The sequence below is a fragment of the Telmatherina bonti genome, assembly GCF_933228915.1.
Source record: "Telmatherina bonti genome assembly, chromosome: 10".
Taxonomy (NCBI): domain Eukaryota; kingdom Metazoa; phylum Chordata; class Actinopteri; order Atheriniformes; family Telmatherinidae; genus Telmatherina; species Telmatherina bonti.
Window position 1 is genome coordinate 31,083,442 of NC_136628.1, and position 24,426 is coordinate 31,107,867.

The window sequence follows — 24,426 nt, forward strand, 5'->3', positions numbered from 1 at the left end:
ACAGGACAAGGTAATGAGCATGCTCAGAACGACCGGAATTAACTTAGAGCAGAATTAAGGTTTACATGACAGAGGAATGAAATAGTTTGGAATTAAAATGTGAATAAACCAGACACTTAGAGCAGAATTAAGGTTTACATGACAGAGGAATGAAATAGTTTGGAATTAAAATGTGAATAAACCAGACACTTAGAGCAGAATTAAGGTTTACATGACAGAGGAATGAAATAGTTTGGAATTAAAATGTGAATAAACCAGACACTTAGAGCAGAATTAAGTTGAATTCCGAAAAGAAATTTGCATTAAGAATTAAGTGTTTACATGGTCGTTTTTCATCAGTTTAAAGCAGAATTAACTTTTATTCAGAATTAAACGGGAATTAAAACTCCTCTGTAAATGCACGGACAGTGAGAGGATGAGTTAATAACTGCTTAAAAGAACAGAACGTTTTAGCAGAAACAAAAACAATGTTCGTATATGAAGATAGTTTATGAAAGATTGAGCCATGCTTTTAGGTTCCTTACAGTAATCTGAACTACCATCGTGCTATTTCAAGCCAGCTATATGAAGCATCTTTTCATACGCTCACTGGGGATGCCATTTTCACCTCTAAACTACTGCTAGATCTAACGGGAACACACCGAGTGGTAAAACAAATGAAAGCACTTCTGCAACTGATTTTGCCGTGTCCCGTGGTGCCTTCTGACTCTAAAACTTTAAAACACTTGTGTTTAGAGGTCTTAATGTAATTGTAAAAAAATAAATAAATAAAAACCATATGTAACTAATCCCCATCAAATTCGCCAGTCCTTTTCATGATGTTCCACAAACGGCTCTGCTGCAGCTACTGATCATAAAGGAGGTCGAACAGAGATGCAGTGATATCAGCATGGCCATTTTGTTTACATTTCACAGAGCACTGGCCTTTCCAGGATGTTTTTATGCCGTAGAGTGATAAAATTCCTTTCAGCGCTAAGGAAAATAAATACATGATCAAGGTTTTGTTTTTTTTTAAATGTATTATGCCAGCTGGCCCAAAATGAATGCATCTGGTAAAGTCTGTTTTTCCAGTCAGGTTGTCAGCAGACTGTTTCACCAACACAATACAGGATTTTGCATATATATCACACAATAAAAACAGTTTGTCAAATACAGCTGACAATTTGTTTTAAACCCGTTGGACTTTGTCACTGAGCATATGATTTTGATTTGGCGTACTCCCAATTTTAAACGCCTCCATTAACTTTTCAGATTTCTGACAGCAGCAGGAAGACTCTGTGTGCCCTCTATTACCTGTTCATTCAGCGGTACAGCATAGGGTTGTCACGTACAGGAAGCGCGAATCACGCACCAGGTTAGAGGGACTGCAGTCCTTCAACGCAAACATACATGCACAAACATAATGTCCAAACTGTAGCACCATTGCTCATGCAGTTCGTTCCAGTCCAGTGAAACAGGAATGTTTGTCCATTGGCATCACTTTGTTAACCCTCCCAAGTCTCCAGGTTGGGACTTTGATGTTTGAGAGCAGAGGAGGGTTTTTCTGCTGTTCTTACTGTTCACAGCAAAGTAAAAAGCGTGTGTTATTGAAGCTTGGTGAATGGCCATGGAAAAAACAAATTGCTGCCTCTTTCAGTTCTAAGACTTTACATATCAGGACACGGTTAAAAACAAAATCATCTGGTCCTCATCAGGTCTCGAAATGTGGTAAATGCAACCTCAGATGGGCAGCAACACATGAGACAACACTGCATCGTTATTTATTTAAGAACAACTAAGCCAAAAACAGAAGCAGTGTGTGATTTAACAGCTTGTGGAGCCACTTTTATCAGCAGTAACTTTAATGTTGTCTGTTTTCATTCTGGCCCACTTGACTTGACAGTCTTGCTTCGGTTCATTGACATTTCTGAGTTTTTGTTGTTAAACTGCTTCGCTGCAGCATTTCAGGCAAGTTAAGGTCTAAAACTTGGAGCAATTGCAGAAGCTTGTTTTGTTGTTTTTTTTAACTATTTTTTTGTTGTAGATTTGCTGCTGGCTTTGTATCTTTGTCCTGTCGCACAACTCATGTTGGGCTGAACTTTAGCTGTAAAATGCCTTAAAAAAGCTACCAAGTAAAAGCATTGCCATTATATTAGGAAAAACATTCATGTTAACAGTTCTAATATAGAAAATTAAACCTGTTTCACTGTAAATTTTCAAGGTCAATTCATGGGGCTATTTTGTTCCCCCTGTGAAACATCAGTACTGATGTTTTTCTGAGAAGAAGCTTGTTTTTTCCTGTGAGGTCAGCTTGCTGTTTGGCCAGAGGGCAGGGCACCTCACTGAGCCACCTAATGTTAATGATTAGCATGAAGTCTGCACATGCAAACACACACTAACATAATAAGATGGGTTCAGGGAAAAGTTCCCTTTGTGCTGCAATCCTAAAAAGAAATTGCTGGTAATCCCTTGCATATTCAACTGTCACCACTCAGCCTACAGCTGAAAGAACTCGCTGCTCTGCAGCTCTTTCATGGCCCCTTCCCAGACTGGACAGGTGCTTATTAAGAAACAGAAGAAGTAATACCTTCAGCAGGTTTAGAAAAAAAAAAAAGAAGGTATTTTTGGACAGATTGACCCTCTGTTGCTGAGTGGAGCTTATCCTTGAGACGTGTTGTTTTTTCCTTGCCCTATAACTCAGCCGCCATCTGATGCTTGGCTCTGCCATGTTTGTAGCTTGTTGTTTAACTCTTTTGATTGTTCTAAATATATTAATCTGTCTCATGATTGGGAAAAACCGCAGATCAATCATAGACAGTATGCTTCGGAGACAGATGTTTATAGTGCTTCACACAGCAGCTGGTTTTGTCTGAGTGGCACCACGGTGCGCTCGCTTTGTCTGATTTCATCATTCACTTTAGAAACATGCATGATTTTATCAAATGCTGTTTAAATTTCTTTTTGAATTTTTCTTCTGGACACTTTCGTTTAGCTTTACTGTCCAGTGACACACAAATACAAGAGGGGAAAAAGTGTCTCGTGCAAAACACACTAAAGGCCTGATGGTTGTTTTCTACATTGACCAGCAACAAAAGAACAGGAAAAGTTAGCAGCACTGGTTGCATTATTATAATGAGGTCTATCAGGGGAATTAATCAGTGAACAGTATGTACTTGAATACGCTTTGTGAGCAAGAAAAATCGGTCCCAGACTTCTAGAAAAATTGGACACGACTCAAATCATGATGGTAAGACTGAGGTCAGAGCATGTCCACAACAGCAGGTGTGGTGAAAAAGGTGTTTCCCAGTTTGTTGTGGTCATTAACATGAGAGATTTAAGCTCATTGATGAGTATGAATGACAAAAGTAGGGGTACCTTTACTGTTAGGACCTCTTTAACCAAACCCTGACCCACTGCCACAGATCGTATGGCTTGTTTGGAGCAGTGTGAACGCTCATTTCCACTCAGGACCAAAGAAGTGAACTGAGGTTTGGCTGAAAATCTCCGTTAAGAGATCTCTGTAGATCTCCGTTTACTTACAATTGTGTCAAAGCAAATGGACCAAAGACTGAAAGTGATGCAGAGCACATCATAGAGCGACATCCTGGATCCTTGCTGCCTTTCCGCTGCTTAAATGAATGGCTTTTTTTTGGAAACACCCCCCCACCCCACCAGACTTGGTGAATTTGGTGTTGCTGCATCGTTTACTTGCAGTAAATGAGCCTTTGGAAGGGAAAGGATTCCTGTTTTCAGACTTGGAACTTTTTGTGCAGTTATAGGTGTTCTTCAGACAATCCTGGCGTTGAAACACTCTTGGCTTCTTTGGTCCAATCCCCCAATCAATCCAATAGAGCTCAAAGTTGACTGTTGAGGTTCATTCCTGCAAAGTGTGCTGACCGTTGTCCATTCCTGTCATCTACACGGTGATCATATGTGCTTTGGAAGCTTTATAATAAGGGCATTTGGTTGAGTAAACATCATTAATTGGGGAGTAAATGGAAGCAGAATGGTCTAATAGACGAAGACAAACCAGCATGGACAGTGTGATCCACTGGGAAATGCTGTGCCTGAAAACCTTGCATCCTTGTAAACATGTCGACAGTACTTTGACCTGGAAAGGAATTCCTTGACAGAGCTGGACTCTTCCACCTTGGCCACTGTACAGAAACTTTTCAGGAATGCTTTGAGGAACATGACAAAGTGGTACAGGCCTTGACTTGGCCTCTAAATTCCCCAGACCTCAACCCCATCTTCCATCTGCGGGATGTCCTGGATAAACATGTGCAATCCTCTGCGGCCAGAGCTCACAACGTTGATTACCTGAAGGATCTGCATTAAAGTGGAACTATTATGTGCATTTCAGGCTAATTTATTTTTATTTCTGAGACCAGAAGGGCTGGGATTGATGGAGTTATTGTCACAAATGGCTTTATTTACTTCAGACCGACCCTCTCCGTAGGCTGTCAGATCAGCCTGCGGGCAAAACGAATGGATTGAGACTCTTCCACATTAAGCCCCGCCTCCCGCCACTGCACAACATCGGGAGCGCGCACCGCAACTGCTTTCGCCGTCATTGTAACATCTCATAAACAGAAGGATTAGGCTCATATGAACTCAATAAAAAAACAAAATACAATGTCAACACATAGCATACAGCCCTACATGTTGGAACCTGAATCAGAGCCTGAAAACGAAGTGGAAAACAGCAACCCACAGCAACGAATGCAGCAGGATGTCTCTCTTTGGTAAACTCACCAGCCATCGTTGGAAATAACTTTATCCGACGTTTTCCACCCGCCTGATGTATTTGTACATGCCCTTGTTTACCAGTAGAAGGTAACCAATCACCGAACCTTATCCCCCGAGACGTCACAAGGATTTCCAAGTAGAAAAAACTCTCTAAAACAACGCGTTTTTCGTTGCCATGGAAACCGAACGGAGAGGGTGCTGGAACTCAAACTCAAACTAAACATGCATTTAGGTGATAAAAAACGGTGCTGTTCACATGTCTGATGAGGATTCAACACTGTAACACTGTAGAAAGCTCAGAAAACTCCAAATACCACAATAGCACCCCTTTAATGTATTGGTGGCTGATGCCACAGGACACCCTCAGAGGGTTTATACAGTCCATGTTTCTACAGAGCAGAGCTTCTATGGTGACACATTATTAAGCAGGTGGTTTTAATGTTGTTACTGATCGTCGTGTGCTGATCAGATCAGAAGCACGTTTAATTCACTGCATCATACATTCCTGTGTTTATTAGGTCCAGGTATCTTTTAAAGTGTTATTGACAGTGTAACAGTGTGTGTAAATACATTACAATGCATTATATCCACAGAGGGCGCACCGTATCCACAATTAATCTCCATTCTTCTTCAATCTCTTTAGGATCTCATGTGTACCTGGCCGTGTGGTCTTCCTGGCTCTTGCGCTTTCATTGGGACCATTAGCAAATAACTCTTATCAGCCTTTTTATTCCCTGCAAACCAGCCTTTCTCAAAACAAGCGGCCTGGAAAACCCAAATATCCGAGGAGTTTCTGCTGGTGTGTGTGTGTGTGTGTGTGTGTGAGAGAGCTTGCAGGAAAAGATGAGATGAAAATATCCTTTTTTCTTTTTTTCTTCAGAAGTGACTAATAGAAAGTTGCGGCAGGCATGCTGATGCCTGCTTTGTACATGTCTTTTTCATGCATCTGCAGTCCCTCTATGCCATCCTGGATGGTTGAATAATTTATCTAAAAATACATCAGCTGGCCGAGAAACCTTGATGACAGGTTGACGGGTCGGTCTGCTGATTGGTAGCTGAAATTGTACATCTAATTGCATTATATCCTATATGTGTCTTTCACCCCGTCTCGAACTGGCGACATATGAGCATGGTCACAGCTTTTTTTTTTTTTTTTTTTTAATAAAAAGTAGTTCTTTCCTCAGAGTGAAATGAATCAGTTTGGTTTCAGCGGGGTCACGCTCTTGTCACAATTTCCTCCCGTCTAATTTCCCCCCTTCCACCTCGAGCAGACGACATAAATCACGCCTGTGAGCGGCATTTATTGTACTTAGCAGTGGTAGTTATTCTCACGCTCAGCAGCACAGCGAGGGCTCCCGACCAATAAATGTCAGTGGCCGAGTTTCTAAAGTGTAAAGCTCAGTTTTGCCTTCGAAGGCTTGGTGTGTGTGGAGGTATTTGTCACCTTGGAGAAAAGGTCTCATATTGAAGCGATCACCATTAGAGCCCTTTTTAGCAGGAGCTTGACTTTATGCACCAACTTTCACCGGCTGGCTGCCAGAGAGTTTAACAGGTAGTACTTTGCCTAATGGCTCAATAGCCCAACTTTCTAAAGGTTTCCTCTCTTTTTTTTTTTTTTTAATTAATTTATTTTTTTTTATTATTTCCTCTGACACCACACTCTGTCCGTCATACTCAAACATTTTAACACATAGCATTGCAGAATTTGGGTTAAAAATAAGGCTACTCTGGCAGATTAGCGTGAAAATAAAATATATTTTTTCCAAGATGGAACATTCTTTATGGTACACTTACAATTTTCATTACTATTAAACTTCCATTATGTGTTTTTTTTCCCCTCTCAGACACCTGTATAATATATCCCTATGAAACTATTTAATAGCAATCCTCTAGACGTTTTAATGGCTAACTTAATTTGATTTTATGGAATTCACGATTCTCTCGTGCCTGTTTTTGTGTTACTTATTCGCTCTGCTGAGTTGAAGAATGCATGAAGGCTACATGATGTCACAATGAAAACAATTAAGCTCCTTTAAGGTTTTTAATCTTATAGAAAGTGTTTTTTTTTTTTTTTGCTGTTCTGTATAAAGTCATAATTATTCTGTCTGCTGCATTATTGTAATGAATGTAAGTGGAAAAAATAAAATGTGTTGGATATTTTAAGTCACTAGGGAGCAACTCATAGAGCTAGAATATGAAAGACAAATTTTGTAACTTGTATCTCCAGTTTTGTAATTTGTATCTCAATATGTGCAAATGTAAAAAATGATTATAGGTCGAGATTAAATCTACAACTATCGATTTAATTCTGAAAGTCTGGAGCTAGAAGTCACAACTTAAAAGTAAAATTGATAAGTTTGAGTTTCCAGTCAGAAAATAGAAGTCAGTTTAATGAGGAACAAATGTTTTGTACTTTCAGGTATTACTCCTTTTTCTCGCTGATTATTTCTGTGCAGGCATGCACGCTGCCTGTCCCAGCAGCCACTGGGCAAGAGGCAGGGCACACCCTGGAAAGGTAGCCGGTCCATTGCAGGGCCAACACAGGGAGACAAACAACCACTCCTGAGGGCTATTTAGAGGGACCAGTTAATCTAACATGTATTGTGCTGGAGTACTTAGAGAACACCCACATGAGAACATGCAAACACCAGACAGAAAAGTCCTTCCCAGCCAAGGTTTAGTCCAGGATCTTGCTTGATAACTAATGGCACTACTGACCCTGCAGCCTTCACCTGTTACAGTTGCCAAGTTCAACGTACAAGTTATGTTATGAGATATACAAGTTATGTTCCAGCCTGTGTCCCAGTTTTAGCTACATACAATTTGACCGTAAAAGTACTTGTCCTATTCTCATTTATGTCCTCCATGTTGTGTCTTAATGGACCATTTAATAATCTGTTAACATCTATTACACAATCTGCGATTATGGGAAATAGTGGGGAGTCTAGCCTTCCCTCCCCTCCCCTGTGAATATAACCGGTAGCTGTTATTGCTTTTTTTCCCCTCTAAATCCATTGAGAGCCTCTGCGGATCAGCTGACGTTATATCCCCTCACATGAATCAGCATCAGCGTTAATGTCCACATTTCACCCTGTCCACTTCTTAGACATGGGTCGGAAAGGCCGGGCCAGTGTGAATAAACCTCTTCAGCTTTTTAAAAAAAAATTTTTGGGCTGGATTTCTTTGTGATGTCCACCATCTGCTACCAGAGAGACCTCGCTGAACACTGGCTTACATCCAGAATTTAAAAAAAAAAAAAAAAGTTCTGACTGATTTACAGCTAAACCATGATTTTCTCAACATCACATTCATTATAAGCCCACTTCACATTTTATAGCAACATGTAATTCATGTTTTATGTGAACGTTTACTGGGAAACAAACATCCTGAGCGCCCCATGTGTGCTACCATGGTTTCTGCGATGGATTTTCTTTCCATACCATCCCACTGTACAAACTGGAACAGGTTAAAGGGATGAAAGGAGAAGAAGATTGATGGACAGAACAGATATGATGGAGCTGGGCATTACATGAAAGCGGCAGAGCTGCACAGGCTCATGCAGTCCATGTTAAAATATGTTTTCGTGTCATCACTCAGAACAGAGGGATGGGCTGTCTGATCTCTGGCTGAGCTGCTATCTGTCTTCCCAGCTAATCTGATTGAGATGTTTCAGAGTAGCTCTGTTTTCTCAATCACTCTCTCACCTTGTGCCCTTATGATATCAGAAGCATGCATGTAAGTAGAAATATGATAACAGGTACTCTGATTCATCTGATCACATGCACGTTGATAATCTCAGCAGCTCATTTTTTGAACCAGCTGCTGTCAGACTATTTGAAGTGTGATTGCATGCTTAAGTAGACTCCAAACCAGTCCCGCTTTATGAATTATAAACCATCTAGCACCTTAGTAATATTTATACGTTCTAAGAGATTGTCTCATCCATCTACTCTTTGAGAAATGGACCAGTTGTTTCTGCATACTTTCTGTCCAGTTGCTTGATCTGGTGCGTCCCGTTTGTTATGGGGTCATGCCAGAACATCAGTGTACATGTGTGTTATTTATAGGCCAGAGCTGGTGCTGAAAACTGTGACAAAAGCTTTTATGAAACAGCAAAGCTTCAAGGTTTGGACATCTATGCAACTGGAACTGAGATTTGATATCAAATTAAAAATGATTCATTAATCCCTGAAACGAAATTCTAAAACTGAAATAAAAATGTTTGTGTAGATGCACCCTGAGGATGTCGTTTCCTTATCTGGTGCACATGTACCTGGCCATTCGTCTTCTTTTAACTGTTATAGGGTCTAATAGGGCACGGGAGAGGGTGGTTGTGGGTGGGTGAAAGGGGACTTTGGATGTATGTGTGTGTATGTTTTGTGTATTTTATATAAATTGTTTTAGTGTGTGAAGCACTTTGTATTGTTTTTTTTTTAAGCACGAAAAGTGCTATAGAAATAAAGTTTGATTTGAATGAACCTGAATAATCACAATAGCTTTATGTAAATGTTATTTCTATAATATTAGACTGACAGGAGGAAGTGTAGTTTTCTTACTATAAAAATAATTCCAAACATAATGGCTGAAATCAGTCACTGAAAAGGTAAAAGGTGACAAGAAGTGCTTCATTAGCCTCAACAGAAACCTTAAATGCAGATTTCATAAAGGACTACACAAAATTACCTCCTTAAACCACTGCTGCATCACTGTTGATACACATTGCTTTGATGCAGAATTTTGCAAAAGAAATTGTTATTTAGGACTGTTTTTATGTTGTTTTTTATCCTCTGATATTTTACCTCCAGCTTTTATTGTAGAATTTAAAAACTCTAAATCAAAAGGCATCAGCACTAGTAAATATTTAATCTCTCATATATCTCTATGCAGTCTGAAACTGATTGAATTTAGTGGGGGAAACATTTTCCTTTTTATGAAAGACATTTTTCTGTCTTGTCAAGGCCTGGAGCCTCCATTAGCCTTAATGAAGCCTGACTTCCAGCAGTTTGGTCTGAGTCCCGGGTGTGTAGAGATTAATAAGGTGATGAGGGTCATTTCTGCAGAAATGAGGGGTGGCTTCACTTCTTTCTGACCTCACACCTGCAGATGGATTGCTTGATCACTAGGGTGTCATGGTTGAAGCAGGAATGTCATGTAGTCATTGATGTATTTGAAACGGAAATACGTGAAAAGTACTTTGTTTTTTACAAGCTGCCTCATATGAGTCGCCTGAACACTGAGCCGCTAACTCAACCACATCAGGAATGATGAATCTGTGCCAACCTCACTGATGTCTGTGGTCATATTCACACAACAAAACCTCTGATATCTAAGATAATATGTTGCAATAGGAAATTATACTTGTTGCTGCACTGGAACTTGCATTTACACTACTTGTTGTATCATCAGCATCTTTCTAATTTTATTTATGTGCCCAAGTCTGTATTTACAGTCTGGCAAATCCTATAATCTGCATATGTACATCTGGTTTTATGTGGTGTCAAAAGGAAACAGTCTGAATGATCAAAAGCAGTGTTTGAACTTGTGTGAAAGTTTGAACAGATGAAGGCAGATGGCTAAACACGAGCCCACCTGGATGTTCAGATGTAGCAGATTCGGAGCACACAGACCTGATAATTTTCGTTTCTCTTTTTGTCTCTGTCAGAAGAAGCATTTTCTGCTCAGCACGAGAGTCTAAAGGAGGAGAAGGAATCCTTAACCAAGCTGCAGAAGGAATGCACAGCCAAGAGGTATGTGTGAAGCTGTAATTAGTTATTGCTTTGTTTCTCCATGAAAAACATGTTAAACACATTTCTCTTCATCGGACCCTCTCCGTGGGAACACAAAGGTACAATGTGTTTCTACAGTTCATTAAACTGTGATAAGATTAGCCCCCAGCTTTCATCTTGCTTTTGCAAAACATGAGGATGTTTTCATGGCGGACGCTGCTTATTTAGATTTTCTCTACTTAGAATTAGAAGTGTGCACAAAAAGCCCGTTGGCCCGTCTTTACCTCTGAGGAGAGATGTTTGTGGTGGGCGCAGGCCCTCGACGCGGCTTTGTTTATCTGAAAAGTACCTGGCATGTTCAGAGAGTGAACTGGAGCCCTGTGAAGGTCAGAATGGGCCAGGAGATCCAGCAAACAGGAAATTAAAGCCGACACTTGTACATCTGCCTAACATCTACTCCTTGGAAATATGTGTTGTTTATGTGCTTATTGGAAGTACTTGTTTAATTTGAATTTTGTTAAATATTCAGCCAGAGAGGGACTGTGTTGAGGATGTGGGCACTTTTTCTGTTTCTGTCCATCTGTAGCTGCAGACCGTGAAGAGGTCTTCTCTAAAAACCGGGGCTGAAAGACACCACCCAGCGTCCTTAGTTACAGCTCCGCAAAGATCATCATGTACACGTATTATCTCCTGTACCTTTTAAAAGCTTTAAAAGCTTTGCATCCAGTACTGTGGATAAGTTCTGAGCCAATTCTCATTACTTTATATAATTTATATTTATATTTTTATATATTATCCAGCAGTTTTTCTTTTTTTTTTTCTCTCAAGTTGTCTTGAGCAATATGTGTCCAGTCAGACCGAGGAAGGTTATTTTTCTTTTGCCTTTTTCTTTCTTTTTTCTTTTATATTGTTACATTTAACAACTTAACCTGGTAAATCTTTAAATTATCAAAAGGCTCTCAAAGTCAAAGAACGAAATACTGTTGTTTTATACGTAACTGCTGAACCAAAATATTTTAAATATAATTTTTATGCATCTTTGGCCTGAATAAAGAAGACACGTAGTTTCTATTACTTGTACTACATTCATGAAAAAAAGCCATCAATAACAGTTTGGTAGATATAGTGTTTATTTATTTATCTATTTTTTTTTATTTATTTAACCAACAAGGTCATTCCCAAAGAGCTATTAGCTGAAAACCTGACACATTTCTGCGATGAGGATCCTTAAACTGTAGGGAAGGACGCCAGTTTAAGGTGATCTTTTTACTTTTCAGGGATCACCTTAAGAAAATATGGAAAAAACAAGCAAAGATCTGAGGGATGAACCTTTTGATCCATCTAAGATTCATAGTGGTCTCTATGGAAGGATGGCTGTCAAGAAGCCATTCATAGCAAAGCAAATGGGGGCAAATTGGTTACAGTGAGTCAGAACCTGGACTTCATCGTTATTGAAGCAGCGTGGGAGAGAATGGACCAAAAGGCTAAAAAAGATACAAAGATGAGCTTCGGAAAGTCCCTCAAAAAGCCTGGAGAATTATTACCGGACTCCTGACAAAAGTCAGAAGGCAGCTTGTCCAGCAGGCTTCAGACCGTGATGAAGAGTTAATCTTGTCAAGTTTTACACATTACTCTATATGTACACAGGTATTTTCAGGATACTTTGTATTTTTTCATTAATTGAATAATAAAAGTTCACATTTTTTATTAACTCAGGCTTTCATTAACATAAAATATAATTACCCCATCAATGAGCAGTTAAAGGAAAATGAATCAAAGAACCAATAATCGACCTAAACTTGATTTTTGTCAAATATTTGGAAATTTAAATATCTCTTCAATACAGTGCCTTGCAAAAGTATTCAGCCCCCTTGACATTTTTCGTGTTTCGTTACCCCACAGCCTGGAATCAAAATGGATTGTTCAAGGGTTTGCAACATTTAATTTACAGAACATGCCCACAACTTTGAAGATGTGACGTGTTTTTTTATTGTGAAGCAAACATCAAATGAGAGAGAAGAACAGAAAACATCTTTGTGCATAAGTATTCACCCCTCTCAATGTCAGTACTTTGTAGAGCCACCTTTGGCGGTGATCACAGCTGCAAGTCTCTACGAGTTTACCACATCTTACCGCTGGGATTTTTGCCCATTCTTCAAGGGAAAACTGCTCCAGCTCCTTCAGGTTTGATGGTTTGCGCTTATGAACAGCAATCTTTAAGTCTGACCACAGATTCTCAATTGGATTGAGGTCTGGACTTTGACTAGGCCATTCCAACACATTTACATTTGTCTCCTTAAGGCACTAAAGTGTTGCTTTAACAGTATGCTAACCTCCTTCCTAGTCTCAGATCACTGACAGATTGATAGAGGTTTTGCTCAAGAATATTTCTATATTTAGCCCCATCCATCTTTCCCTCAACTCGGACCAGTTTCCTAGTGCCTGTTGCTGAAAAACATCCCCACAGCATGATGCTGCCACCACCATGTTTCACTGTGGGAATGGTGTTCTTGGGGTGATAGGATGTGTCGAGGCAGAAGGCTGCCCTCCCTGAGCCGGGTTCTGATGGAGGTTTTCTTCCTGTTAAAGGGGAGTTTTTTCCTTCCCACTGCCGCCGCATGCATGCTCAGGATGGGTTGACTGGGTTGAAGTCACGACTCGATGCAATCAGTTGGTTTCTATTATAGGATATGTATGAATTGGCTCGAAATGATGTGTATGTTGATTCGTGTATGTAAAGTGCCCTGTGACAACATTGTTGGGAAGTGATGCTATACAAATAAAGTTGAATTGAATTGAGTGTGTTAGGTGTGCGCCAGACATACCGTTTTCCTTGATGGCCAAAAAGCTCAGTTTTAGTCTCATCTGACCAGAGCACCTTTCTCCATACATTTTGACAATCTCCAACAAGCCTTTGTGCAAAGTCAAAACGTGCCTTCTTATTTTTAGCAGCAAGTAATGGCTTTCTTCTGGCCACCCTTCCATACAGCCCAGCTCTGTGGAGTGTACGGCTTATTGTGGTCCTGTGGACAGATACTCCAGCCTCTGCTGTGGAACTCTGCAGCTCCTCCAGGGTTACCTTCAGTCTCTGGACTGCCTCTCTGATTAATGCCCTCCTTGCCCGGTCTGTCAGTTTTGGTGGGCGGCCCTCTCTTGGCAGGTTTGTTGTGGTACCATGTTCTTTCCATGTTATGATGATGGATTTTATGGTGCTCCTGGGGATCATCAAAGATTTAGATATTATTTTTATAGGCTAACCCAGACTTGTACTTCTTAACAACTTTGTCTCTGACTTGTTTGAAGAGTTCTTTGGTCTTCATAGTGGTGTTTGGTTAGATGTTGCAGCGTCTGAGACCCTTCAGAAGAGGTGTATATATACTGATAGATCATGTGACACTTAGATTGGACAGAGGTTAACTTTGTTTCACTCATAGTGTGACTTCTGAAGGGAATTGGTTGAACCAGAACATTTTAGGGCCTTCATAACAAAGGGGGTGAACACATTTGCACATGGCAATTTTCAGTTTTTTATTTATTTATTTATTTTTTTTGTATTTATATTTCTCATTTCACTTCAAAACTTGGACTGTTTTGTGCAGATCCATCAAATATAATTCTGATTTGAAAAAATAGTCAAATTAGAGGTTGCAATGTAACAAATTAGGTAAAAGGCCAAGGGGGGGTGAATACTTTTGCAAGGCACTGTAAATGAATGAATATTAGTTAAATGACGGATATATTAAGGTTTTATGTTTAATTTAACTTATTCCACAATAAATGCTTTGTATTATCAAAATAGTTGCAGTAAAAGTTTTCAGCTAGCTATGGCAGCCAAAAATGCAATTATGCTTAAATCACAGCTAATTAATCACAACTGAGTTAACCTGTTAAGTTAATCATGATATTGACTTTGAGGTTGTATCACCCAGCGCTTGTCACAACTGAATATTACAGATGAATTCAGTTTTTTTGATATGTTAACCCTTTCATGAAAGCTGGGTTGGGTCACTTTTCTTACCTCTGTGAGTAGAGATGTTTCCTCTTTTTGTTATCTCAGATGAGTTCATCTTAATCACACCTAAAATAGATAAATATGTGCAAAATCAGAGTTTGTAAATAAGAAATTGAGGGTATCCAAGTTCTAAATATAGTTCCTACACCGCTGGTTTTGCCCCACTTTAAGTGTGTGTGCTTTTTTAAAAATTTTTTTAAATTTTTAATTTTATTTTTGTATATAAATCTAGCAGGGTTCAGTAAGAAGATAGATGACATTTTGATGTATCTTTTTACAACGTTGTATGGCAAAGCAGCACGTTAGCTTTGCAAAGTGCAAAGATAAGTAAGTAGATTTAAAGGGAAAGAGATAGGAAAAAAAAAAAAAACACTACAGGTTTTCAGACACAATCTGGGGATAAACGTGTATGTTTTCTGAAAAGAAGATTTCAAATGGTTTTTCCTGCGGGTTTGCCAGATGTATCAAGCAGCAGCCTGCTGGAATTGAGTGATTTCAGATCAAACGATTGTCACACACCAGCCTATGTGCTCTCTCGCACATACGAAGCGGCTGCACACTGAGAAAATAGAAATAAGAGATCACTAACCACAGGCAAGGCCAAATAGGATATTTAAGTGAAAGGTGAGGAGCATTTGTGCAAGGATGTCTCACATTCAATTACTGCTTTCCCCAAAAATCCCTTTTCATGTGCATGAAATGATGGGCTATTACCCACACCGCTCCACATGCAAAGCTCTGAGTATTGTAGAGGACACCCAAGAAAAAGACTTCCTCCCTGACATGTACGCACACACTTGACATTGTTCATGCAAATGAGGAAAATCATGTTCCGTTTTAAATAAAAGGCTCTTTATTGTGTTTAATTGATTTTTTTTGTGAATCAGATTGTTCAGTCATTTAAAACCTTTAAATGACTGAACTTTAAAGACACACTACAGAACTTCTTTCCATTTTCCCGTCATGCGCCCCCTATCGACGGCTAATTCGGCATCCGTTCTGCATCCTACCTGTTCTGTTCTCTCTCCAGCCAGCAAAAGACGATCTTACGATGACTCGTTTTATCCTTTTCTCTCCTTTTATCTTCTTGCATTTCTTTGCTGAATCAGCGACGTTGTGTGTTCAAAACAGCCAGTGTGTTTTTATACCGTGAAGCAAAACTCTGCTGCAATGTCACGTCGTGTCCTGCATGTAAAAGTTGTTTATTGCGATTTCTTAGCTTTGGGACGCTGCAGAAATGCATATGATAGATGTCACTGTGTCATCGAACAAGTCTAGGACGCAGAGTTTTACAGTCAAAAAGTTACGTAATGTGCCTTTAAAATTCTGCAGAATTTCTTCTGTGTCCTCAGATCTCCTTCTATGCTCCTATATCCCTACTCCTCCTTTTCCCTATTAACTCCTCTGTCCTTTTTTGTCTCCTCCTGTCACACTGTTGCTCATTTTGTCTTGTGTGTGTGTGTGTGTGTGTGTGTGTTTTCATCTCCTCAGAGAGCAGTTTCTCAAGTCCAACGCTCAGCTCACCTTCCGCTGTCGTCAGCTCCTCTCCGAGCTCTCCTACATCTACCCGATCGATGTGGTAAGCGAGGCCTGGTTGTACATTTCTGCAGGATGAATTCTTAACGTGGCAACTGTGGATCATCAGCTGGTTGTGAAACTTTGACACAGTTCTGAAAGAATATCGTATTTCTAATATCACTGTAGAGATTCGCTAAAGCCATGCCATTTCTGTAACACACCTTATATATCGCTTTCGATCACCGTTTTGCAGGATATTTGATAAACTAAACGCTGAAATGCTCTCATAACCTCAACGATAACCGAATGAATGAAAGCGAATCTCTCTGCCAGCCGTAAAGCCGTTCATCCCGTGAGGTTTCATCCTGTGCAGGTTTATTGTCTTTAATATAAAACCTCTTATTTAAATCAACAGGCCAATCAATCGGATTATGTCATCTGTGGAGTGAAGCTGCCAAACTCGGAGGACTTTCAAGGTAATTTATTGTGTGCCTGCATGTGTGTTATGAGTTACAGGAGGACAGGCTGTGAAAAGCAATGCTGAGCCGTGGGTTTTGTCTTAACTCTGGAGCTGGAAGTCGCAGGTGGATGTTTGGTGCAGGAACTCTCAATATTTTACAGTTTTAAAACCGTGTCTATATCATAACTCAAGCTACTCATGGTTTGCAGTTCTGCAAATATTTATTTATTGCTATGGCAACGTTCGGCTGCATGATGCTGGGGACTCATTAACAGCCGAGCAGCTGAGCAGTTTGGCTGTAAGTCATTTTAAGCTTTAAACATCACCTGGTGTTGGAGTAGATCCACCAGAGGGACGCTCTACCTTGCTGGTATTTGTTGTTTGGTTTTTGTCACAGCTTTGTCATCAGAGGATAGAAACTTTATGTTCACCCCTGCTTCCAATGACAATTCACTCAGACTTTTTACACACTTGGTAGTAACACTGGCCGCCCAGGAAGAAGCCCATGTTTTCATCTGGCATAACTGCATCCCCTAAATGTGTCCTAATGTAGCTTGAAGCCAACATCACACAGTCAGACATCAGAAATGCTTTCAGGAGAACCTCGGGGTTCTCCTGGCCTGCCTCTTGCCTTTGTGTGGGCGGGGTCACATATGTACGATCACTCTTCTCTGAACACGTTCCACTCTGTATGTTCTTCATGTGATACAGTCACTGAGTCGTCTGCAGGTTTATTCACTAACAACAGCTAGTTATCTTTTGTTTCTCATTTATATTTAACCTGATAGTTTTTGATGCTCCTCACAGTTGATAGCTTAGTCCTCCTCAGGGAGGATATGAATCTAAGGTTGGCTTGTTTGTGTATATGTGTGTGTACGTATATGTCTTTACATAGGCAAATGTGTATGGGGGTATATGCATATATATGTGCTTATATCTGTTTTTTCTTTTTTTCTCTCTTTATCTCTCACTCTTCTTCTTTCTCTATGAGGTGTTTTGTCTTCTTTCTCTTTCCCTTTGTCTTTCTGTCCCTCTTCTATCCTCTCCTGTCTGGTCCAGCAGTAGAAACTCTGTATTACAATTTCGCAAAATAAATAGAGAAATAACATAAGAATCCAGAAAATCAAGGGGATTATTATACCAGTAAAGCTTCCCTCGACAAAGTAAATTTGCTCAGCAGAACCACATCCAGACCATCATTCTGCTTGCTTAAGTGCTCGACAAAACACACACACACAAAAAAAGAAATGCTATCAGAAACATTTTTACACAATTTTACACAAGCTTTATACACAATTATTGCAGGTGAGGAGCGTTACATAATTTCTTTGAATTTTACAGAGCATCAGAGTGTCAGCATGACATCTGCTGACTGAACACACACACACACACACACACACACACACGCACACTGAACCTCTTAAACTCTTTGTAGTTTTAATTCTGAATCTGTTTTTGAAAAACAACACCCGCTCACAGGGTAATACATCCATATTACATAATAGCCCTACTGGCATGCTGTACCTGGAGTTTGCTGTATGTTATGTGAAGCACAAAGGAACAGAAAAATGTACAGTTTGCTAAACATTCGGAGTCTTTAAAATGCGTCCAGGACTGTGGACAGGTCAGATCTGGAGCTCTGGTCAGCTTCTACCCTCTTTAATCATTGTAGCTTAAGTGTAAATGGGTTATTAAACCTTATGTAGCTTTCATTTGGAAACAATCTCTGCAGAAAAATAGCTAAATGAAATGAAATTAAATGAAAAATACTTTATTAATCCCAAAAGGGAAATTCAATATGCACCAGTTAGCTCTGACATTAAAGCCACTCTTAAGTACAGCAACATTTCTCATCTTCTTACACTGCAATGCTCTGTTTAAACCTGCATTATGGTATTTGCATAGGTCAGTGTTAACTAGTGAAGGACTCTTTTTACCACATGTTTCTCTAAATCAACATATTTAGAGCTGCAAAACCTAGTCAGCTTTCAGAAATCAATTGCAATAAAAACGTGATCAGATCAGAATCAATCCCCACCACTTTCTGAGTGTGTTCACAGCTGTGTTTAACGCTGTGCATTTGTGGTCAGATCACCCGAGATACATGTTGGGACACCAGTTCCGAAAAACACCTCACTTCACACTTTTTTATTGACTTTAACAAGTATTATCTAATGCATAGTAATGCTGTGAAGAGGGAGAAAGGGGCATACTGATGCTGCCAAAACATACGAATAAAACAGATGATTGTAAAGAATGTAGTGAGAATGATAAATGTTTTGGTTTTCGTCCTTCCTGATGGCTGGGATGGGATGCCACCATAGACCGTATATGAAAGATGGACGAAGCCTCCGGCGGTTAAAAGTGAAGCCTCTGCAGAAGTGCAGAAAACTGCAGTACCCCCCCTCATCCGCTAGGGGCTTCAAAACAGAGCCAATCCCCATAGACTCCCATGTTAAAAAGACCAACTTCACAGCAGAAATAAACATGTTTACAGCCTGGTTCAAAAATCCGTTTTAGATTTAAGAGATCAGGTTTACCTTCATGACAACTGTGGGAGGAGTGAATTTTTTTCTAACTCGCCCATTTAAAAGTAATTTAATCTCAAAGTTCGGCATATTCAGGGGCGTGTCCTTTTGATTGACAGGTACCCGATCTCCGGCTTCAGGTCAGAAGAACAACCGAGGTTTTTAGCCGGATAACAACATGACTTAGCTTTAGCCCGCTTATCTCTGTTAGCTGGTTAGCTCCTGTTATCTCCTGTTATCTCCGGGTTAGCTCGGTTACAGGCAGCTCGGAGTTCACTCGATGTCAATCATCCACCATGACGCTCACAGCCCCCCTCTTAGCTCCACCTCTTTGCCCGTACTTGTATTTTCCGGGCGAAACGACATGCATGCCTCTGCCAAGATGGCGATGGTAGTTTTAGGTTTAGCTTTTGTGATTCCTACTTGGCTGCTGTTGGACTTATTTTTCAGCACTACCGCAGGCTCATTAAGTCTTTTCACAAGAAGGTTTTGTATCTGCCTTTACCACTCCAGTGAAACTGCATCAAAACCTTAGGGTCTAACATCCAGCATGTAGTTAGGGTTGCCTACTTCCTCCCTTCCTTACTTCAGACACTAGCACAAAACAAACCACTGCTGGACGCCCCACCCACCTGGGCTTATTTTAATGTCTGGAAGGTGGCAGCCCTACATGTGGTGTTGGGGAACCCACAATATAACGCTGTTAGCCAGCAGTTGCAGCCAAAAATCCCTGGTTATCTTGGTGGAGGTGATTTGTTCAGGGATGAATAGGATTTACTGTTAACAGCAGCAAACACTTGATGACTTAATGACCTCTCGATATCTCCCATGGCTTCAGGGGTAATCTTTTGGGGGTTTTGTATGGGTAATAACTGGTTGGCTTTAATCTGAGGCTCTTCTGTAAGACTGCAAACACATCAGCCAGTGTGTCCACTCAACATTCTTCAGCTACCCTTCCTCCCAGCTGGTGAGCCCCACCGGGCCCATAATTCAAGAATACCTCTCCCCGTCTCCACCGCTTTCCTGCTGTTACACTCCACCTGTTTAAATTGTTTTTTACCAGCACCAGGAGAAGACCATAGGAACAGTCAATGCACCGAAGGCTTTGGCCTTCAGTACAGTGGAGGTAAACGTCAAGCAGCGAGCAAACAACTGATTGTGTGCTGTTGGCTGAAGAACAGGGTTAATGGAGAACTTCATGTATCTTCTTCTCACGACCCATTAAGGGTGGAAAATCTAATCGAAAAATCGATTTTTTTTATTTTTTTTTGCTTCACAATTTTAAAATAGATTTTTTAGTTAATAAAAAAATCAAAAGTTTTTTTGTTTTTTTTCAAATACATAAAAGTAATCCATTTTTGTCATTTTTATTGATCTTTTTACTTGTCTTCTTGGGCATTATAGCAGCAGAATGATGGTCTGGCTACTGTGTTGTTTTTTCCTCATATAAATCCTCATATGAAAAATGATGAGGAAAAAAAAATTTTTAGACATTTTTTTTGTTATTAATCTACAAAAATCAGCAATATCGAAAAATTGTGAGAATTGAAATTTAGATAGAATCGGCAACCAAAAAATTGGAATCGCATTGGGACAAAAGCATACTGTCACAGCCCTACTACCCATACTTGTATTCCTTCACTCCTGCTCAGTTGACTTGTGGCTTTGAGAAATGAAATACCCAAACTCTAAACACAACCACTGCCATAAAATAAAACATAAAATCCAGTATGAGCCAAGGAGGATGCCATTTTGTTGCCAGACTTGATTATTTCAAAGCTTTTAAATAAAAATCAGAATGATTTCTTTTACGTCTTTGCCTCCAGTTGTGTCCTGCTGCTGTTTATGGACGGGAAACCGCTCAACATCTTGTCTTAAAAGCGAGTTGGTTTCTTTAATTCGCCTGTCTGACAGTGTTCTCAAAGGAATCCAGGTTTGCATTCCAAGTTATCTGAGCTGAACAGGCGATTGTTACAGTAAATGTTAAGTTTTTTTTTTTTCCTTCCCAGGCACATATCTGATAGAAACTGGGAATGCCAGTGCAGCCAACAGGTTTTGTTACTGTGTGCTTTGCCAAATTCTGAAACTGTCAAAACACATTCCCACATGAATGCAACTCCTTGTCTTCCAGTGAATACTCTGTTACAAGTCTATCTTTTCTTCGGACGAATCTTCGCTTTTGTTTGGATTCACATGATGTGGAATCCAAAATGTGCATCTTGTAAAAAGAAAAAAAAAAAAAAACCTTGTGCAGTTTATTTTTCATGTAATAAAACTCCAAGCAAAACAGACGCTGGTGAATAATGTATGCTTTGAAGTTTTGGACCACTTTTTGGTTGAATAAAATGCTGCAGTTTTGAGTTTGATTTGCTTTGAATGATGAGGTCAGAGACTTTGATATGTTAATGTTGATTCCCTAACAGCTCCTAACGCTACCCGGCTGAATAAAACCCAATCTGTCCCGCAGCAAAGGATGACGGGAGCGTGGCCGTTGCCCTGGGTTATACAGCACACCTGGTCCTGATGATCTCCTGCTTCCTTCAGATTCCTCTTCGCTATCCGGTGATCCACAAGGGTTCCCGCTCCTCCATCAGGGACACCATCACCGACAGGCTCACGGAGAAGGAGAGAGAGTGAGTACGCTCTGTACCCGACATGGAAACGCCAAATGTCAAGGAACACAAATGTTTATGTGGAAGCAAATGGCATGCACTTTTTGCCTTTAGTTCATATGAATTTACATTTTAGACACTTTTTCAATATGAGGAAGGAATTTTAAACTGAGCGGCATTTATGTCAAAGCTACTGGACAGACCATGAGAGGTATGTTGGAGTCTGAGGTGGTCTGTAACACTCATGCCGTCTGGTGTGCTCAACGATCCAAGTCTGCTGCCTGAGTTATATCTTTTGGCTAATTTATCCAAATTTGCGTCTGAATTTCTACCTTCCACACAGAAGTGAGTAAGTTAATAAGTTTTACATAAATAGCACATTTAAGCACAGTACATTCTGACCAAAGGGCTTTACAGAGTTAAAAAAAACAAAACAAAACACAAAAGAAAGAAAAAGAACAGGCAAACACAACAATTAAAAAGGAAAAACATACTCAGATGAACCCTACTGACAGACATGGAATTAATGTGTGAGAAGTCCAGGGAGTAAAGGTGAGTTTTTAACCAGGACTGAAAAGCTGAAATGGAGGTGGGGGTTGCATCTGATATCCACAGATGCGGGGCAGCCGCAGCAAAAGCTGTGTCCCCTCTTCTTTTTTAATTGTGTTCATGGAACATATAAAAGCCTTGTGTCTGAGGAGCGGACAGTCCTGGGAACTGGGTGAAGCTTGGACATGTACTGCGGTGCTTGCCCAACTAGTACCTTAAAAACGATCAAAAAATGAACAATTCCCACTATGAAACTCTCACCTTTACTGACGGAAAACAACAGATACGTTGTCCTGCTCAACTTACAGAAAACGAGCAGGATTTGTGGGCGAGCTGATGATCCCATTAAACTCTCCTAAAACTGTGATCCAGGTTCATAAAAAGGTCCACACAGCGCCTCAGCTGGTGGAAAGAAAAGCAGATCGAGTCGAGGTGGCCTGGTGATTAAAGCCGCAGTAACCTCACAGACTGCTGTTTAAATAAGAGTTGCTGTTTTGTGACTCTTCCCTTTGTCCGCGCTGGACTTTTTAACCTAATTTCATCTGAATAGTTTCTTTTCTTTCACTCTATTTAAAAAAATAAATAAATAAAAAAAAATCAACCAAAGAGTCACACCAAGCTGCTGTCTCTAGTTTTAAACGATTTTACTTACATTAAGGCTCTGCTTCAGTCTGTTTCTTGCAGGCAGCTTCTCTTCTGTTTTTAGTCAAAATGAACATTTTCAGCTATGAAATATTGAGTTTTTCTTTGCAGGCCCTCTTTATGCAAACAAACTGACTAAAACACTTCCTTTTGGCCCACTTCTCTTGTCTTTTTTAGGTAATTTATATAGTAGTTAATGTAAAACACAAGGTGAAACAGGGGCCCCGGGAAAAGTCACCATGACTGCAGCTCATCACATCAACAAATGAATTCTCAACATCATATTAATTGTATATTAGAGTGATGTGTTTATGTTTATATGGTTCATTTAACTGATTTTATTACATTTATTTGAGATGTGCAAGATGTAAAGACTGACTTATGATGTTTTAGGCCAGTGGATCATTTCTTATAACCAGTTTACTGATGTTTTTGGTGGCAAATGCTATTCTATGGCTGCATCCGTTGCCGTTTAATGCTGAGTTCTGTATTTTTGGACTTGAGTATTCTGATGCTCAGTTGTATTTATTTATGGCAAAGCAAACACTGACATGAAAGACTGTGAAAAAGGAAACATATAGTGGGGATGAGCTTTGACCTCTGATGCAAGATTCCTCATTTGCCAAAGGTTGCAGGTCTTTGAGCAGACGCCTGATTCCCAAAGACCTCCGTGTTAGAATACCTAACTAAATAAATAAACAGCCTGATACACAAAACGGTTTTGGTCACTACAGCTAATTTGTCTTTTGTTGTTTTTTTTAATAGGTCATCTGTTTTGAATTATGTTGAGACGTAGAATTTTATTTTGCTTTTTTTTGCTGCTATTAATTACAAGTCAACTAAACAATGGAAATGCTTCTAAACGACCAAATCATTGCATAGAAGAAACACGTGTGAATAATCACTCATTACATATCTACACGTCAGGAAGTATAAGTATTTAGCTCACACAGTATAGATACGATCATGATTAGATTTAATTTTGATGACTCAGAATTGGGATTATTTCATTTTATCAGTGATTTTACTCTGGCACAAAAAACTGTGAAATTATTATTCAAAATGAATCTGTTCAGGAACTGGAAACATTTCCAGTCCAGATGTTTTTATGTTTTAAGTCTCTGGATTTGGGACTTTGACAACATTGTAGAATTGGGTGTAATATTTTTTTTTCCTGGAGACAAAACAAAACTAATGGTGGCTTTCTGTGAACATGGTGACATCAGTTTTGTCGTCAGGGGTATAAAATAATCTTTTTCGGTTAAGTTTTGTTTTTAGGACTAGAATTGGGTCATGGGTGGGTTTAAGGTGAGGGTTAGGGACTGGACATGTAGTTGTGTCAGTGTTTGCATGTTTTGCATGACCCATTTTATTTGTTTTCAGCTTTTCTCTTTTTGCCAAAACAGTGAAAGTGCTGATAATTAGTTTTGTCTCTTTTTATTATTTATTTTAACTCATTTATTTAGTATGGAACCATAAACTGTTGGTATTATTGTGTGTGTGTTTCCTGGAGTTTGCTGTGCCCGTACACACACTTCACACAGCATGCTTTTAGATCTTTCTGTGCTTATTGAAGACAGAAAAAATAGTTTACATTAATCACATTTTTCGTTTAGAAAATGAAAACTTACTGGATACCGATGAAGAAAGG

At 39.7% G+C, this 24,426-nt stretch overlaps 1 protein-coding gene across 1 annotated transcript in view; it reads left to right on the forward strand.

Annotated features, from left to right (window-relative positions):
• uvrag (UV radiation resistance associated gene) overlaps positions 1-24,426 on the forward strand; it is a 124,738-nt gene that overhangs the window by 26,699 nt on the left and 73,613 nt on the right. The window contains exons 9-12 of the mRNA XM_079247243.1: positions 10,391-10,475; positions 15,958-16,045; positions 16,400-16,460; positions 21,440-21,605. Coding sequence (XP_079103369.1) covers positions 10,391-10,475; positions 15,958-16,045; positions 16,400-16,460; positions 21,440-21,605 — 400 coding nt within the window. The remainder of the gene's footprint in view (positions 1-10,390; positions 10,476-15,957; positions 16,046-16,399; positions 16,461-21,439; positions 21,606-24,426) is intronic.